The sequence below is a fragment of the Panicum virgatum genome, chromosome 2K (assembly GCF_016808335.1).
Source record: "Panicum virgatum strain AP13 chromosome 2K, P.virgatum_v5, whole genome shotgun sequence".
NCBI classification, from domain to species: domain Eukaryota; kingdom Viridiplantae; phylum Streptophyta; class Magnoliopsida; order Poales; family Poaceae; genus Panicum; species Panicum virgatum.
Window position 1 is genome coordinate 65,253,166 of NC_053137.1, and position 18,627 is coordinate 65,271,792.

Below are 18,627 nucleotides of genomic sequence, written 5' to 3' on the forward strand. Positions count from 1 at the left end.
CAGGACCAGCAGCAGGGATATTATTACTTTTAAACCCAACATTTTCATTCAAAGTTTTTTTTACAAAACTTATTGTTTAGTTCAAAAATATAATAGAGTGATTTTTATGTAAGATTCAGCTCATAAAAGCAATGTCTCACCCCAACCTGGAAATCTTGTGTAAAGTTAAAACATATGAAATGGAAGATGTCAAATATTCAGAATTCAGATGCTATGTGTGTAGCAAAAGATGCCTGAGCTTGCCTCCTGTTAACCTCTTGTCGATGAATGCCATTGATTTATTGCTCTGTCACCCACATATATGTTGGGCGGCTGTATATGATGGTGTAATCCTTATCTAAGCTGTTAAGCTACTTTCTTCGCTACACAATTAATATGGCTGAAGGAAAACAAAGAAAGTAGGAAATGTCAACTGTTCTAACCATATTGCAAAGTAGGAACACAATTTTGTTATTGGGCCTCGTGTGTATGTGTGTGTGTCGATAATAATGGGGAAAGGGGTTGACCTTTTGCAAGTTGGAGCTTCAGAAGGGTAAACATGAAATAACAAAAAATATGAAGGGATGAAGACGTAACAGCTCCAAGCGCGGAACTGTGATGAGAGAGAGATTTGCGAGTTGCGACCACCCCCAAAATGGGGAACCCCGAGCTAATCCAAACCCCCGCCGATCTGAATTCCCCCAAATCCCGCAACCGGAGCCCTAATCGCTTCCAAATCCCATCTTCGATCCAATGCCTCCCACCGGCGACGACCCGTCGGCTGCCGCCGGCATCTCATTCCCCGACGTGGGCGGCGGCGATTCTGAAGACGCCGACTTCGCCGGCGCTCACCTCCTCGACCCCACCGACCCAAGCCTCCCCAACCCCACCGCCTCCTCCGCCACCGGCCTGCCCCACGCGGTCCCGGCCGGCGGGAGCGGCGGCGGCCCGGTCACCTCCGGCAACGGCGGGGAGCGGCGGCCCCTGTTCCAGCGCCTCTGGACCGAGGAGGACGAGATCGTGATCCTCCGCGGCTTCGCCGAGTTCACCGCCGCGCGCGGCACGGCGTTCGCGTCGCACCAGTACGACACCGACCCTTTCTACGAGGACATGCACCGCCGCCTGCAGCTCGACTTCTCCAAGAGCCAGCTCGTCGAGAAGCTCCGCCGCCTCAAGCGCAAGTACCGCAATTGCGTCTCCCGCCTCCGCGAGTCCGGCGCCACCTTCTCCTTCCGCTCCCCGCACGAGCAGGCCATCTTTGAGATCGCGCGCAACATCTGGCGCCCCACAAATAAACACGGCCGAGATCCCTCGGCTGACTCTGACGATGAAGACGCCGCGGTGAACACAAGCCCCAACGGGGAAGTCAAGTCCCCGTCCTCGGGCCGACAGCGACGCCGCAGGCGCGCGACGGATTTCGCTGCACCCGCTGGCAACGCCCCTGCCACCAGCATGGTGCAGCCCCCTCAGCCAGTGCAATTGCAGCCTGTGTCAGTGCCTGTCAAGATGGAAGACTCCCTCCCAGCACTACCGCAGAATCCAATGCCAGTGACGGTGACCATGGATGGCTCAGAGCCTCTCAGGTTGCCAGTCATGTCACCTCAATCAGGTGTTTCGGATGCGGAGAAGAGTTGCCTGACTCCTCTACTTAAGGAGATGATGCGTGCAGTGATAAATGTCGGAACTAATCCCTTCGGTGCAAAACTATCGGAGCCGCCACTTGGTTTACCTATGGAAGGGGAGAAATGGAGGAAGCAGCGGATTTTGGAGCTAGAGGTGTACTTGAAGAGGATTGAGCTGCTGCAGGATCAGGCGAAGGCAACGCTTGAGGAGCTCAAGTCCTCAACCCCCGGGACTTGATCCATGCTAAGATGAGATCTCTTTCGTTTTAGGATTCTTGCTATGATTCTTAGTGTAGATGCTTAGGTATTTTTGCATATTTTACGTCCATAAAAGAATATTGTTAACTGGGTTGGAACTAGTTTATTTATGGTTCTAATTGTTCATGTGATATTAGCTGCCATTTCTGGTATTTTTTTGATAGGTCCATAGTTTATTTATGGTTCTAATTGTTCATGTGATATCCATTTCTGGTATTTTGATAGGTTCATTTTCCTCTGTTTCTGAGGTAGTGGTATGCTTTGAGTGGACAGCAAGTACCCTATAGAAAGATGAATTTTTGCAATTAATTTATTAAGATTACAGATTATTGCTATTTTGTCTTGGCTTCTTATTCTGTTTTGTTGTGTGTGTTATCATGAAGTTGTATGATTATATTTGAGAGATTGAACTGGTTCGTGACATTGACGATGGATGTTTGGTAAGGTCGTGGAACTTTTGTAGAGTAAATGACCATGAGTTTAAAGATATGCTCGGGTATACCAAGAGGGTGAAAGATCACTCATGTTGAATTGGTGGTCATGGCTATGGTTCTGTTTTGTAAAGATGCGGACTTGCCATGTTATCTCTGCATAAAATAAATGGTTAGCCATGTGATTGCATTCATGTTTCCACCGTGAGAATATGGCAAAGCTGTAGGAATAGAATTATGCTTATTATTACTCAACATTATGTTTTGCCATTCTAGAGAGTAGTGGTTTTTGTGCATCAAATTTGGTGGCAGGGCACCACACTTATTAACAGAAATTTGTATACTATATCTGCATACAACAGGATGTCAGTATAATAGATTCTTTTTTTATGATGCCGGTATACACAAGAGAGCCCAAATCACCAGCTCTCTGATGTTCGTCGCAGCCACTGCAATTGTTGTTGAGTTGTCAGGTCCTCATGGTTTGTTCTATGCCTTCTAGTATCTGTCTTCCCTCCCCTTGGCTCTGTTGTCTCGAGAGACATTGGAAGGGAGAAGGGGAGAAAAAAGAGGAAAAGTAAAACAAGGGCCCAGATATATGCACACTCCATTTGCTCCTTAGCTCTGGAAGTCTGGATCTTGGTTGCTTTATTCACATAGGGCAATTGTATGGATCGACTGCTCTTCCTACTTGGAAATATTGAACGATCAGTGGATGCTGTTTTCATTTCAGTATTGCTTACCTTGTTTACCTTTCAACTACAATTTGGATGGAGTTTACCTTGGCTTCGATGTGCCCCCTCACTAAACGTGAAGTACCAGAACGGAATGTTTTGTTCATGGCAGTTGCTCTTCTCCCATGTTTTCCACCGCTGTCGGTTCAAATACTTAAGACATCAAGATGAGATTGCAGTACTCTTCATATTATGATCAAGGTGCCAACTTTGTCTGCAGTTGGATATTACCAATTTACCATGCCTGGAAGTTCAATTGCAGCGCATGACCCATAGCGCTTGCCCACTCGGCCACTCGCCCTATGACACAAAGACTCCTGATGTATAATTCAGAAATAACCTTTCCATTTTGCTCGGCTAAATAGAACCATCATACCCTGATTAAGTTGTTTATTTGATTATTAGACATGCTGAAGAGGGCAACGGAAATCTAGTATAAGCCGTCACCCGCCCCCTCTCTCTCTTCTTTTTTTTTCTTCTAGTTTTTTTTCTTTCTTTTTTATTATAATCCAACATGGCTCTAGTGATCTCTTTACAATCCAACATGATTATATTTTTAACTCAAAATTGTACAAGATAAAAACCCGTCCCTTAGATTATCTAGGTTAAATTTTGAGGTTCTTTACCACCCTTAATCATACCACGTGTCTCATCATGCGTACTAAAAATTGATCTACTCATTTGGATCTCTATCGACCTTTCCCTCTCGTTTCTAGACCTCTTTAGCAAGCTTTTGCACAAAAATAGTTGATTCGGTGTTCCTTCATAGAAAACACTGCTGACCAACTTAACCTACAGATTTACTTTGAACTATTTCTCCTTCGCATATACTCCTTAAACTATTTCTCAGGTAGAAGCGGTTTCTCCTTCGCAGCCATGTGACTCAAACACATTGAGAAATGCAGGTACACAACATAATTGATATTTCCTGTTTGTTCTATATGAACTGTTGCTTAAGTCTATCCCCCTCTTTTTTTCACTTGTCATTCAAGTGAATAATAGTCAGGGATGTTCACCTAAGATATCTGTAAATCTTTTCCTCCATTCTAGCGGTGTGATTGCAGCGAAGTTCCAATACAATCAGGTACATTCTGCCCAACAATTCTTGAATCAGCTGTCTCAGAATTATATGAAACTATAATTTGTTTGCTTCTGTTTATTTTTTTAGTTACTTGTGGATGCATTTCGCAAGATCCCGAAAGCCAGCTGGAATGTGAAAGAAAGGTATGCTTTTCTCACTCGTTTTATTTCCAGGTTCATCAGATATTTTCTATGATCTGGAAAAGTTGGTCCTGTGAAAAATTCAATGTTTATTCTGATTGTTTTTATTTAATCCAAAACCTTAGGGTATGGATATTCCCTCCGTCATCTTTATCAACAGCAGAGGAGGTTCTTTGTTCAGTACCAGGATTAGCTGTGGAGGTATCATCTGTAATAAAAAAAGACGTTGCTTATTGCAGTAACATTCTTTTGATAATTTATTCATTTTAGTTTATTACCTTTCTTGCTTAGTTGATTAAACCTATATGATGTTCCTACTTCCTAAAGTAGTCAATTCTGCATCATTTAGCTTGTTGAACTCAAAACAAGTTCAATGTAACACTTAAAATATATGAGCATGGACGCATGAAGAGGAAATAGATTTCTCTTTTTTTTTATTTTGTGTGGAGGTTAAAGCTTTTGTTTTCACCCTGCAACAAAAACTCAAGAGACACAAAGTATAAGCTTCATTATGCCGCATTGCCGCCTCATATCATAGGAAGTTTTTTTCAAGACTTCAAACATAACTTATCTAGAATTTTATGTCCTGCATAGAGAAATTTTGACTTTTGAGCATATATTCATTTTGGTCACGCAGTGTACTTCCCTAGCAGGTTCACAAATTGGATCCGCTAGTTCAGCGTGCTTTACTTGCAGCTTCAAGCACCAAAGATCTTCGAGGTATCTAAATTTACCATGTTGCGCTTATAGAATCTATGTTCACCTGATGTTTAGTAACTGGATATAATAGATAATTTTGCACACCTACTTGTTACCAAGGTGTTTTCAGATATAAACGGTGCTTTCTTTAGTATCTGCTTGAAATATACAATGAAAATATTGAAAATTCAAATATGCTGCATGCTGCAGAATGTAAATCAAAATGATTAATTTGGAATAGTATATTTTTTTTTACTTTTGAATTTTAGATGTGATGTTTTGCAAGCTGCTGACCTCATTTTTCTCGGGGAAGATTTGTATGACAGGATTCCCACTGATGTTGAGTCGAAGTTTATGCCATTTCAGCGAGAAGGCATCAGGTGCAGTGATTCAACATTCTGTAAATCTATTTAGTGCATGATGGTGAAAAATTGATTCCAAGATTGGCATGTTATGCAGAATTTTGAGTTTAATGATGCTGAGATAATTTTTCATTGAAAAGTTAGAACACGGTTGGTCAAATATCCTGTAAAATACATTTCTGTTCAACTTATGTTTATCACATTACATTTCTGTACTGTACTTAAGGAGTGACTTGCTGACCTGTACTCATACTATAAGCAAATGAACATTGTGCTATCCTTGCTTGTTTGGATCGCTACCCAACTACTCACCATATTAGAGACCATATCTTGAGCTTTGTAGTACGGTAACCATAAGCCAGGAGCCTAAGTATGTGCTTTGAATTTGCTTATGAATTTAGATGTAGATCCATAAATAACTGTATGTTTTGCATGCTTGTAGGTTTGTTTTACAGCATGGTGGCAGAGCCCTAATTGCAGATGAAATGGGTCTTGGAAAGACATTACAGGTAAATCATTGTATTCTGAACCATCAATCCATCATCATGAATTTCCATATTACCTGCATTCATGACCTCCTTGCCCTGCATTGGAATGGAACTATGCACTCGATTCCAATTCTTACACTGCAGATCTACCAACCTAAAATCAAGTATTATATGTTTGATAGATTTACCTTTATTGTTTAATGCTGAACAGACTCACATAATCATATTGGTTTGTGTTATCAACTCATAAATCATGATTCTTGAGACTGATCATTGATGACTTATTTAATTTGATGGATGTAAATTCTATTAGTTCTTTCAGGGACTAATTTTGTTTCCTATTTGCCTATGCAGGCAATTGCTGTTGCTTCTTGCCTTCATGATTTCTGCCAGTTCTTGTGATCTCGCCATCTTCCTTGCGGTTACATTGGGCATCTGTGAGCACCTCTTATTTCTTCTACCTGCCATTTTTTTTATTTCAGCAATAGTTTCTTTATGTACAAGGGAGATCTAAACTTGATAATTTACTTTTTAACAGACAATTCAGAATTGGCTCAACATCCCCATGGAAGATATATTGGTACAGCCTAAACTTTTTCTTGCACTAGTTTTCCCTTAGAAAGTTTCATTCTGGTAGTGATCTAGTCTAGTTAACAGCATATATATCTGTGAAGTGTTTCCCCAGAAGTAAATTATCCCTTTATTTACTAGTACCATGATGATCATATAGTGTGAATTGGCCTGCTACCTGACTGGTTATCAGAGCTCAAGTAGCACCCCAGGTTCTGGGTTCAACACTTCCTGTGGGAGCAAATTTAAATAGGCCAGGCATGTGTCCTGGGCACTCGGTGGCATGTCCATGGCAGCCGGCCTTCGGGGTGTTTCTCAGCCTGCACACGAGAAGCTCTTTTTAACGCAATGCTGTGGGGGCGGTTTTCCCCATGCAGGTTGAGTTTGTTTTTTTATGATCATATAGTGAGATACTCCCTCCATTCCAAATTATAGGTCATTTTGGCTTTTCTAGATACATAGCTTTTGCTATGCACGTAGATATACACATATGTCCAGATACATAGCAAAAACTATGCACATAGAAATGCCAAAACTACCTCTGATTTGGACGGAGGGAGTACAACATAACGAAGAAAGAAACAAACCATTGGACATAGTTTTAAAGGCGTCGCCTAGGCGTCCGGGCTTTGCAGGTTGCTGGGCGCGTCCAGGCCGCCTAGCTAAGCTCGCATATGGCATCCGCCTTCCGCTGTATTAGATGTATATAGCTGTAGGTCTTGTAACTCTCTTACTTGTACTACAAGCCTATACGGCCTATATATACAAGAGGTCACCCCCCTCCTAGGGTGTGTGGTGTTTCCCCTAATCGTACCTCTCTACATGGTATCACGAGTCCGGGCCTCCTAACCGGCCGTGCCCCCCCCCCCCTCCGCTGCCCTAACCCTAGCCTGCACGTGGGACTCCACCCACGCGCAGCCACCTCCTGGTGTCGCCTCCTCCCCTGCAGGCGACGCCTCCTCCCACACCACCCCGGCACCCCCCTTCCCTAGGGCTGTGCCCTCCCTCCCCTCAACAGATTCAATCTGTTGATGTCCCCCGAGGTCTCCAGCTCCTCCTCTGCGCCTACTGCTCCAGTCATGGGTGAGGTCGCGATCAGCCCCTTCGCCACCATCAACGTGAAGTCTCACGTCCCCATCATGCTGGACCTTGGCGCCTCCAACTACACCAAGTGGAGCATCTTCTTCCTCCTAGGGTGTGTGGTGTTTCCCCCAATCATACCTCTCTACACCCTGTTTGGCATCGGCGGGACGCCAACCACCCTTTGGCGGACGCCCAGCACGCAAGATGCAGAGGTTGCCGCCCGCCTGCCCCCAAAATCGCTCCCGCGTGTGGAAGAGAGTTTCCACGTGGTACTTCCCACCTGTCCGCTGCCGTGCGGGAAGAGTCAGAGAGGGATTGAGACTAGGTGGGAGGTAGGGACGAGAAATAGAGAGGGGCAGAGAGGAATGGTAGGCGTCTAGCTTCTGACCAGCGCATCCTTGGGCGCCAGCAGCTCTGTGTCTCCGCCTCCCTCCCTTCCAGCCGCCGGCACATCCGCATCCCTTGTCGCTGGCAGCTCTGCGCCTCCATCTCCCTCCCTTCCAGCCACTGGTGTATCCTCGAGCAGCACGTCAGATCCGGCTGCCTCTGCATGTCTCCCCCCAGCTCTGCACCTCTGCGTCTCTCTCTGTCTGTCTGTCTGTCTGTCTGTGTCCCCTTCCTGGCCTCCTCTTTATGCTGTGCTTGCATATAAAACAGAGCATGGGTCTGCTACTGCACTTCGGTTTGTCCATTAGCTGCTCTGCTTTGTCCCCTTTGGCCCTTTGTTTATTAGCTGGTAGTAACTAGTAAGATCACTGATTAGGATATTAGCTGCTCAGTTTTTATGCTAATTGCTCTTTTTATATGGTAATTGCTTAGTTTATATGCTGATTGCTATGTTTTAAGAGCCATGGTAAATAAGTGATTAGGATATTACTTTATATTCAGTTTATATTCTGAATTTTGTGTATTTTTGTTTGACGACACCTCGCCTAGCGCCTAGTTCTCCTAGGCGTCCGGGTGGGGGTCGCTCGCCTAGCCTCGCCTTACCGCTTTAAGAACAATTGTCATTGGAAAATGTTGCAATGTGCCTAACCTGGATAAATTTGGTTCGGGTAGAATCTGATGTAGCAGTTACTATCTTATGTATAGAGGAAAACTTGATATGAAGTAAACTGCATAGTTTGACAAGTCTTAACTCCTAAGCATATAATATACAGGTTTATTTCATTCACTATGCTGATGGATATGGATTATTGACTTTTCAGGTGGTATTGCCACAAACTGGAGGATCACATAAGGCAGGATTCAGATTAGTTTACTCAAACACTAAAGGAGATATTCGTTTGGATGGGGTATTCAATGTGATATCTTATGATGTAGTTCCCAAGATACAAAGCACACTTCTGGATTCGGATTTCAAGGTAGAAACTTTTGTCTTATACTTCATTTCATTTGAAGAGAATGAAGTAAATGAAATGTACCCCAAATAACTATCTTTTCATAGGTAGCATGCATGTATGTAATAGCTAGATACAAAGCACACTTCTGGATTTGGATTTCATAATGTTGGCACCTTCCATTTTGCATGCATGTCCCCTGATTGCAATTTATTGAACTATAAATAGTTTTGTGCGTAATTTATCTATAACCTCTTTTAAATGGTTTGCATCCAGATTGTTATAGCTGATGAATCACATTTTATGAAGAATGGCCAAGCAAAGAGAACGATTGCTTCACTTCCTGTTCTGCAGGTTTGTTATTTCTTATGAGGAAAATACCTTTTTGTTGAGAGTAAATATGTATATGGCTTAATTTTGATGAGTGGATATTTGTAATGCACTACACTTCATCACAACCAATCACAATGTCCTGATCGATCAATAGGTGTAGACACTGACCTGAAGTGGGCTGAATGCCTGAATGGCGACAGTTGAAGATAGACTTTAGGATGGATTATATCAGATGGGGTCCATGGGGATGGTTTAGAAGCTTTAGATATTGTTGTTGCCTAACAAAATCTCTAGACCTGATCTTGTCTTTATCTCTTATCCCTAACAAACACTTCTGTAGCAGCTTATCTATTTATTAAACGATAACCAACTAACCTGAGAGTGATAGTACAGCACCATGCAATATCATTCACATGAACAATACATCTGCTCATAACACATGGTCACATACTACGTTGGTTGTTTGGTATACTTGCCCAGTTCTTATATTTTCTTCTGCCAAAGTCTTCTCTGAATCCATTATTCTTGGTTTAGGAAACGTTGTGTTACCTGATTAAGTGACCAGTAAGATTTTTTGTTGATTTGATGCAAGAATTTCCAGAACTAACTAATTGTGACTTGCAACCACAGAAAGCTAAATATGCTGTTTTGCTTAGTGGAACTCCTGCTTTGTCTCGCCCAATTGAGCTGTTTCCTCAGGTAAATGTTGTTTCCATATTTATCTGCACATGTTTAATGCTTAAAAGTAGAGTGACAGCTACTTCTGCTGCGTACCCAGCTCCAGGCGTTGTATCCTACTGTGTACAAGAATGTTAATGAGTATGGCAATAGATACTGCAAGGGTGTAAGTACTAGACTTGAATTTGCTTCAATTTCTGTTGTCAATGGTGAATCTGTGACTGATTACTATATGTTTTTTCAGGGCTTTTTTGGGATGTTTCAAGGTGCTAGCAATCATGAGGAGCTGCATAATTTGATGAAAGCAACTGTCATGATCCGTAGGCTGAAGAAAGATGTCCTTTCACAGTTGCCTGTTAAACGTAGACAACAGGTAACCTCTTGGAGGGTTTTCATGAACATAAGAAATACAAAGTAATATGTAAATAAAAGTTATTCCATTTTACTGAAATCCAAGATTTTTGTGTATTAAATCTAAATTCTGTTTTCATCTATAATGAACTGATACACAGCTCTCCTGTGTATTTGAGAAAAATAAAGTGAATTCCATCTGAATTGACAGCTACTCAGATCTTTGATCACTAGTACGACCTTTTGGATGTGCCTCGTTGCTTGATTATTACTGGTCCTTTTCTAAGTTGGCGCTTTTTATTTCTTCGCAATGCTCAAAACTAATGTCGAGAAGTTTATGTTGACCTTGCACAGTAAGATAACCTTTCAGGGATGTAGCTTATATGTGATCTTAGTTCCCATTACACCAGTATTTTTCTTGACTATGTGAAGTTTTACGCTTAATGATTCCATGTCTTGTCAACAGGTCTTTCTAGATTTAAGTGAGAAAGATGTAAAACATGTCCGTCCTATATTTCAAGAGGTATTATCTGCTTCTATCATTTGCCTGCAAATCATATATTGTAGCATATGAGAACACAGAACTGATTCTAGAAAGTAAAGTTCTTGTTGTATTTTATTTTTCTTTGCATGTTGTATTTCACTTTTGAGACGTTTATGATAGAAATGCTCTCGCACCTCATATGCTTCAGGAGTAGGTAGTGCTCCCCTTCGTTTTGGGCTTTTGGCCATGCTCATTTTGTCATGTTGGACAGCAGCAGGAAGTAGCAAGTAGTAGGCAACTGTAGCAGGAGTATGCCTCAACAGTACTCCTTCCATCCTGAAATGTAAGGCATTTTGCTTTGTCCTAAGTCAAGGTAATCTAAGTTTGACCAAATTTATAGAGAATAATATTAACATCTGACACATCAAAAAAGTAAATTATGAAAATATATTATACACCTTGTGCTAGAGGGAGGGACAGAGTTCCTGGAGGCTGGCCCAACAATTTAGGCTTCATATTTTAACACAGAAATAAAGGGAAATTATGCATCACCTTGGTTTTCATGTTCCGTCTCTGCATCAGTGCAACCATTAAAGTTAAATTTTACTTCAAATAATTCTAAAGTGGTGTGTATTTGTCTAGTTGGAGACTCTGAAGATCAAAATCGAGTCTGCCGACTCCAAGGAGATGATTGACTCTCTCAAATTTACACAAAAGAATCTTATCACTAAGGTAATCTGAAAGTGCACCCCTTTATGCTCTTATAAAGTTGTTTGGTGTGCACCCCTTTATGCTCTTATAAAGTTGTTCGCTGTTATATTTTTTTTAGCAAGTATCCTACTTTTCTACCTAGTACAGACTAATCTATATTACTCCAGTAAAGTTGAAATTTACTTTTTTTTACCATTTCCAAGGCATGTTTATATTGGCATGCATAGTGACATTTAGTTAAAAGTTACAAATTCTGTAAAATGCTGTTCCAAGGTTCTTCTGTTGCCTGTTGGTTTGTGTTATGTGAATTAGCCAATTTGGAAATGCTGCAAATTGTAGTTATGAAATCTCTGGATAGTTTATCTGTTCATTGGAACACCCACGTAAATTTTGTCATCTTTCTTTTCCAATCTTTTACATGGTGAAGCTAGTATTGAAGTCAGGGGCATGTTTCTTTTCCATATTATAAAATTGTATTCAAATATTTTGTTATCTGCATTTGGCATCATTTTTGCATTTGTCATGGGCATTGGGTCCACGACGATAACTAGACCTAGGCTATGCTTTTCATGGCCGCGATCTATGTCTTCTCCGGCGAGGTTTTCCCCTCTACCGCAGGCTTGGTTGTTTAGAAGAGATAGAGAGAGAGATTAGATTGGTTGATAATTCATTGCTTGATTAAAAGAGATACAATCCCATCCTTATACCGTGTGTTTGGTTGCGGGACCAGTGGGTTGGGTTGGCTCCAACCCTCATTTTGAGAACGGAGCCGACCCATCTATTGTTTGGTTGCCTGTCTGATTTTGGGGACGGAGTCAACCCATCACATGTTTGGTTGAAGAAATTAGGAATCCGGGTTGGATGGCAACACTAACTCCGTTAGTGGGGCCCACATGTCAGTCTCATCTCTCTCCATCTCCTCTCTCTCCATCTCCTCTCTCTCCACTCGCCTCGTCCCGCCACCGCTGCCGGCCACCTCGTCCTGCCGCCGCCGGCCACCTCGCCCCTCCCCCCGCGTCCGCACCCGAGCTCGCCGCCGCCGCTGGATCCGCTCACGGCCCTGCTCCCGCGGCCCGCCCGTCGGCCCCATCCTCCTCAGCCGCGCAGCCTTCCGCCCACCGGCCGACCTAGCCGCTGCCATCCGGGGCCGAGGTCGCCGCCACCACGCTCAACCTCCCCGCCGCCGTCGCCTACCACCGCGGTGGCGCGGTCAAATTCGCTGCCGCCCGTCGCCTCCTCCAGCTCCCCCACCCGCCATGGCCACGCTACCCCATCCGCGCCTTCGCCATGGCCGTGCTCGTCCGCCCGGCCAGTTGCGCTCCGCCCACCGCACCGCCCGCGACTCGGCGGAGGAGGGGCAGGCCGCGCCTCCGCCCGCGGCCGCGCGTGCCGCTCGTCGAGCACGCCGCGGATCTCCGCCGCCCCCGCCCGCCGGCCGCCTTGGCCTGCCCGCCGCCGGCCTCCTCCACCCCGATTTCCTCCTCCGTCACCAGATCCGGCCGCCGGCCGCGGCCTCCTCCGCCTTGCCCCGCGGCTCTCGCCGGCCCCGGCCCCGGCCCCCTCCGCCCGCCTCGGCCTCCTCTGTCCCGCCGCCGTGGCCGGCCCCGGCCTCCTCCGCGGCCGGCCCCGGCCTCCTCCGCCCGCCTCGGCCTCCTCCTCCCGCCGCCGTGGCCGACCCGGCCCCGCCCCTTCCGCCCTCCGCCGCGGCCGGCCCCGCCCCTTCCGCCCTCCGCCGCGGCCGGCCCCGCCTCCTCCGCCCTCCGCCGCGGCCGGCCCCGGCCTCCTCCGCCCGCCTCGGCCTCCTCCTCCCGCCGCCGTGGCCGGCCCGGCCCCGCCCCTTCCGCCCTCCGCCGCGGCCGGCCCCGGCCTCCTCCGCCCGCCTCGGCCTCCTCCTCCCGCCGCCGTGGCCGACCCGGCCCCGCCCCTTCTGCCCTCCGCCGCGGCCGGCCCCGTCGCCTTCGCCGTGGCCGTGGCCGTCGGCCCGACCTCGCCCCGGCGCCCAGACGGAACCAGACGGAGGAAACGGGGGTTGGACTCGTCCGCTGGATTTTGGCGGACGAGTCCGACCCGGATCTGAGCCGAATATCCCCTTCGGGTCGGACCCAACCCCCTCCAACCTCCATCCAAACATCAGAAAAAGGGGTTCGACCCATCCGGGTTGGACCCTACCCTTCAACCAAACACACGGATATAGATGGGCTGACTTGACCCTTAAGAAACCCTGACTTAACCCTTAAGAAACCAATCTCTAAATTTAAGGAAATAACAAACCAAGCTAATATAATCTTTCCTAATATCCTAGACCTATTACTGTTCAAGGCGTGAACAGTACTTCCTACCCATGACACATTTTTATCTGCCATTTAACTTATTATGATTTGTTTGTATTCAAAGTATGATTCTGTTTTTCCTAATCACAGCTCTACACCGATTCAGCAGTAGCAAAAACTCCAGCTGTGTTGGATTTCCTGGGCACTATAATTGAGGTGATCACATGATATTTTGATTCTATAAATTTATTAGATTTTCCTTTAATTCTAACCTCATGATGAAACTTACTAGTTACTGCCAATTTCATGATTCCAATTGAGGATTCTATCTTCACTTTCACTTGCTGAAGCAGATAATCCTGTTGAGTTTTCACCAATTATAATTCTCTCCCGTTCCATTTTCTTTCATTAGGGACCACATTAGTGTATAACTGGAAAAGGAAGGAATCCCCCTCATTTTCAATTGTGTTTTACTGTTACCAGCTTGATTGAAGTTTAGTTAGGTATAAAAAACTGTTTGGGGGAGGTTACGACAATGTTGTTGTATTGCCAGGAATAGGCCCATTCTATAAATATGCTCTCGCATACCTTTTTTATCCCATCTAGTGAGAATGGTCTTTTGGCCCGTTATTCTAATTTGAATTATGGTATGAAGCGTACAAAGGTACCTTGTCCTAACAGGAATAACTAAATTCTTTGCTTTGTTAAATATCCAGGCAGATTGCAAGTTCTTAATATTTGCTCATCATCAACCCTTGATTGATGCCATTGAACAATATCTCGTGGTAAGAATCTAATAACTTATTTAATGTTACTTGTTTATGATGCATCTGGACCTACTTGTAACAACCATGTTTCAGAAAAAGAAAGTTAAGTGTATCAGAATTGATGGCCAGACACCTGTGACTACAAGGCAAACATTAGTGACAGATTTCCAAAACAAGGATGACATCAAGGCAGCAGTGGTACGTTTTTTACTTTAGTGCCTCATATTCTGTCTTGCATTTTTCTTAAATCTAGCTTAAAGTCGCTGAAATTAGCTTTTGCATATAAATTAGAAAAAAAGGAAACTGCATTGTTATAGCAGTAGGCTGGGCCTGTATGGGCTGAGTAGAGCCCAAAAGGGAGGCGTGAACAGTACCCCCGTGGGTGATTAGGGTTTAGCCAGGGCGCCTAGTCTATAAAGGTGGCCTGAGTCCTAGGGTTAGAGTTATCGAAGAAGAATAGAACCAGCCTTAGGCAGCCTGTTCTTCGGCGATCTGGCCGGGTTTCCTGCATGGCCAGGCGTTCCAGTCTTCCTGATCTAGTCAATCCATAACAAATTGGTATCAAAGCTGATCACTATTAACATGTATTGAATACAATAACTGGTACATGCAAATATCAAGTTCCAGAAATTAGTCTTGGTATTTTGATTTTTGAAATTTGCTCAAGTCCCTACTCAATGATCTCGGCTTTTGCATAGTTGCCTAAAACTGTTTTCGAGTATAACCTTTCTTTAACCCTTGCAGAAAGGTTGAACTAAGAGGGAACTTGCCATGACTTTTTCACATTGATAGGAAATTTGACTCTTTACTCCTTAGATAACGAAGTGTTCTCCTGAATGATTTGAAAACATGTGAAGTTAACTGTGATGCGACTACCCAAGTATGAGTTCTTGCCTAAGCGATTTGAGTGCATAATTTCTAAGCCACTTAGTTCCTCTTAGGCTGGTCTAGTTTGTTTTCAAATATGTAATTAACAATCAAAATTGTGACATGGTATTGTGATGTTCAAACTCTGTGGGCAGGTTTTATCAAAGGAAAAAGTCCATTTCTAGCCATCCAACTATCACCCGAGTTTAGTTTTAGCCATCTAACTCAAAAACCGGGTATTTGTGACCACTCAACTATCAAAACTGTTCATAATTGACCATCGAGTGGTTTTGGTGTGTGGTTTCGCTGACATGGACGACATGTGGCGGTGGGGCCCCCATGTCAGAACTCTCTCTCTTCTCTCACCCTCCTCTCTCTTCCCTCTCTTCTCTCTCTCAATCTCGCCGTCCCTCCTCTGAACACCTTTGGCCGTCCGCCGCGCCCGTCGCCGGACTGGCCGCCTCGCCCATCGCCCCCGCTCCGCCTCCCCCAGCAGCCTCCCGCCGCCCGCTGTGCCAATGGCGATATGCTCGAGCTTGACGTGCTCTGGTCCTCCAGCACCTCCGCCTCGCCCGCGATAGGACTTGGCATCCTCGCCGCGCTCCCGGAGGACGAGGGCAAGAAGAAGCACGTCGCAGTCAGGGCATTGCGAGAGGTTGAGGAAGGAGTTGACTGAAGGAATCGAACAAGGAGCTCATCATTGCATTGAATTTGGTGGAGAGGCGGAGCTCGGCCACGCCGCTGCTGCCGATGCGCCGGTGGTACGCGTAGGCGCGCTACTTCCCTTTCCGCTCTGTACGATAGCGCATGTGAGCTAGACATGATCCTGCGAAGCTCATGCGCTCGCTAGTTCGTCCATTCCATCAGTAGTTTGGTCGAAACACTACCGTTGCCTCTATCTGCGCGCCCCGCGGCGGGCTGCACGGGCCCGGGCTTGCCCAGTGCGCCTTGCGGCGGTCGGCGCGGAGTCCCAACCCGAGGAACCTCGCGGGGGAGCGGTCCTCGGCGACGAGGCCCAGCAGCAGGTGGTGTGGCGCGACGGCCTCGTCCCCCATCCCGCGCGCCTCCCGCTGCGAGAGGACCACCGCCTTGACCGCCCGCTCCGTGAACCACTCGAACACCACCCTGACGGCGCCCGCGCCGCGGTGCCGCCGCCGCGGCGCCGCAGGCACGGCCAGGGGCGGCGGCACCCTCCCGCCCGCCGCCCACGCCGGCGCGGAGAAGCGGCAGTGAGGATGGGCGCCGACGAGCCCGCTGTTCCTTTCTTCCGCTTCTTCTTCGATCGGTCCCGGCCGGTGGCTGTAAAGTAGCAGGATTTGGGTGCTTCTTCAGCGGGAATTATAGGCGGCCGCGCGGCATGGCTGTAAAGCGGGCGGGGGCACGAGATCGGATAGAAAAATGGCAGCGGTTCGTTTGCCGCGCCGCTGCCCGGGGACCGGGGAATCGAGTGAGTGGGAGGCGGCGGCGGCATGCAAGGAAGGAGGGGAGGGCGGGTGATTGGAGAAGCCATGCGGTAGAGCAGAGCAGAGCGGGTATGGTGGGGGAGCAGAGAAGTGAGGGAGGAGAGAAGAGGTAGAGTAGAGAGAAGCAGAGCAGCGGCGCCGGGCCGGACAGCAGCGCGGCCGCCGCGTGCAGCGGCGTGGTGTGCGCGTGGCGGCGCTTGGACGCAAGAGTCAGTAGTTGAGGTGGCCATTGGATCCACGTTGGCAGTCAAAACCACCGAAAACGAGTCAAAACCGCCTTTAAATGGGTGCTGTGGCCATTGGTACACGGTTTACACACTTCCATGGTCAAGGATATCCGGTTTTGGAATTTAATGGTCAAAATCAAACTCAGGTGATAGTTGGATAGTCAAAAATGGACTTCTTCTTTATCAAATCTAGTGTAGTATTATCGCGTAAAGCCTAATGAGATTGTAATGCTGTAGTTGTCCATCAAATCTGGAGGCTACGGGTTAACTTTGACAGCAGCGAGTACAGTAATCTTTGCTGAGTTATCATGGACTCCTGGCGACATTATTCAAGCTGAAGATCGTGCCCACCGGATCGGCCAGGTGAGCATGAGACACTCATTATTTTGTGACCAGCAGAGTCCCTTTTTTTATGTGAAAGTTTATGATTTATTGATTTGATGAGACCACAATGTTTTCCGTGATATAAATGTTCAAGTATTCTTTGAATATTTATATACCTTCAGTTGATAATTTGATGTTCCACCTTTAACAGTAGCTCCATTATTTTCTTTACAATTCCAGGTTTCATCAGTAAATGTATATTACCTTCTCTCGCATGGCACGATCGATGACTTTATCTGGTATGTCCTGGTCTTTGATTACCTATATCATGTTGTAATTTATTCCGTTTACTCATTGGTCTTGTTCACCCTGGTTTTGCTTCCTAGGGGCGCTGTTCAAGGCAAACTTGAAAATCTGGGGCAGGTACTGTCTCGCTACTACTAAATCATTTTTTCCACGACGGACTCAGCGACCCACACAAGTCTGGTCGAGAAATCAACAACCCTATTCTTTTGTTATGTTCTTCAGATGCTGGACGGGCAGGAGAAGACACTGGACGTTTCCCAGATCGACAGCAGACCAAGCCCATCCAAGCAGCAGAAGACGCTCGACGGCTTCCTGAAGCGGTGCAGCACCTCCACTGAGGATCAGCCCAGCACTAAGCACCCCCGGTTCTGACTTCTGACTTAAGAGTGGCAGCTTCTGATCAAGGTGCAGCACCTCCACTGAGGATCAGCCCAGCCAACCACATGGCATTGTTTGTATGTTTTGTCTGAACTTCGACCAGATCGAAGCTTGCTCCAGCTGGATCGGTTGATGGTAGTAGCGTTGTTGTACTTTGGCTTATGGTTGGTTGTAAAATCCTTACTAATTTGGATTTGTAATGGGAGATCATATCCCGACCCAGTTGTCAGTTACGCTGCCCGTTGATTCAAATCCAGTGTCTTTGCTATGCATATCTCTGGATTTTACGGTCCGGATTCGAAAGTCTCGAGGTTTAACGCAAGCACCTGAATGAGGGCACATATACCGAGGTTTGTCAGATGATACCAGAGCCATAGATGGGCTGGCGTTATTTTGCTGTTGAGAGAATGGATGCTCATTGGTTCCTATACATCTTGTGAAAGATAGTTAAGCAAATTATCTATAAAGCTTCTAAGGTCCGGTTGACATTGAACAAGTATTTTGAAAATATTGAACTAGTATTTTGAAAATGATGAATTAGTATTTTGAAAATATTAAAACTCAACACTTTTATCACTTTCTTCTCCGGCAGCGGGCGGCTGCAGCAGCACAAGGCAGCGGCGGAGCGTGGCGCGTGCACATGTAGTGGCTCGCAGAAGGCGGCGGCAGCAGGGGGTCCAG

General features: G+C 46.1%; 1 protein-coding gene, 1 long non-coding RNA gene and 1 pseudogene across 3 annotated transcripts; 2 read left to right on the plus strand and 1 right to left on the minus strand.

Annotated features, from left to right (window-relative positions):
- The first annotated feature begins 567 nt into the window (after nucleotides 1-567).
- Nucleotides 568-2,194, plus strand: LOC120694619 (probable transcription factor At3g04930). The gene has a single exon (XM_039977801.1). It carries the CDS (start codon nucleotides 733-735, stop codon nucleotides 1,837-1,839), a length of 1,107 nt encoding a protein of 368 aa, XP_039833735.1. The 5' UTR covers nucleotides 568-732; the 3' UTR covers nucleotides 1,840-2,194.
- Nucleotides 2,195-2,680: 486 nt separating this feature from the next.
- On the minus strand, nucleotides 2,681-8,105 carry LOC120694620. 2 transcript variants are annotated; one of them, XR_005683569.1, is made up of 3 exons: nucleotides 7,836-8,105; nucleotides 6,543-6,684; nucleotides 2,681-6,255 (listed from the first exon to the last, which is right to left on the minus strand). It is a non-coding gene; the product is annotated as an uncharacterized LOC120694620 (long non-coding RNA). The 2 variants fall into 2 exon arrangements; XR_005683568.1 differs by lacking the exon at nucleotides 7,836-8,105 and adding an exon at nucleotides 6,952-7,205.
- On the plus strand, nucleotides 3,089-18,218 carry LOC120694618 (annotated as a pseudogene).
- Nucleotides 18,219-18,627: the final 409 nt, after the last annotated feature.

Excerpts from the sequence above, each read along its gene's own strand:
- LOC120694619 (XM_039977801.1), top strand. The coding sequence starts at position 733 with ATGCCTCCCACCGGCGACGACCCGTCGGCTGCCGCCGGCATCTCATTC.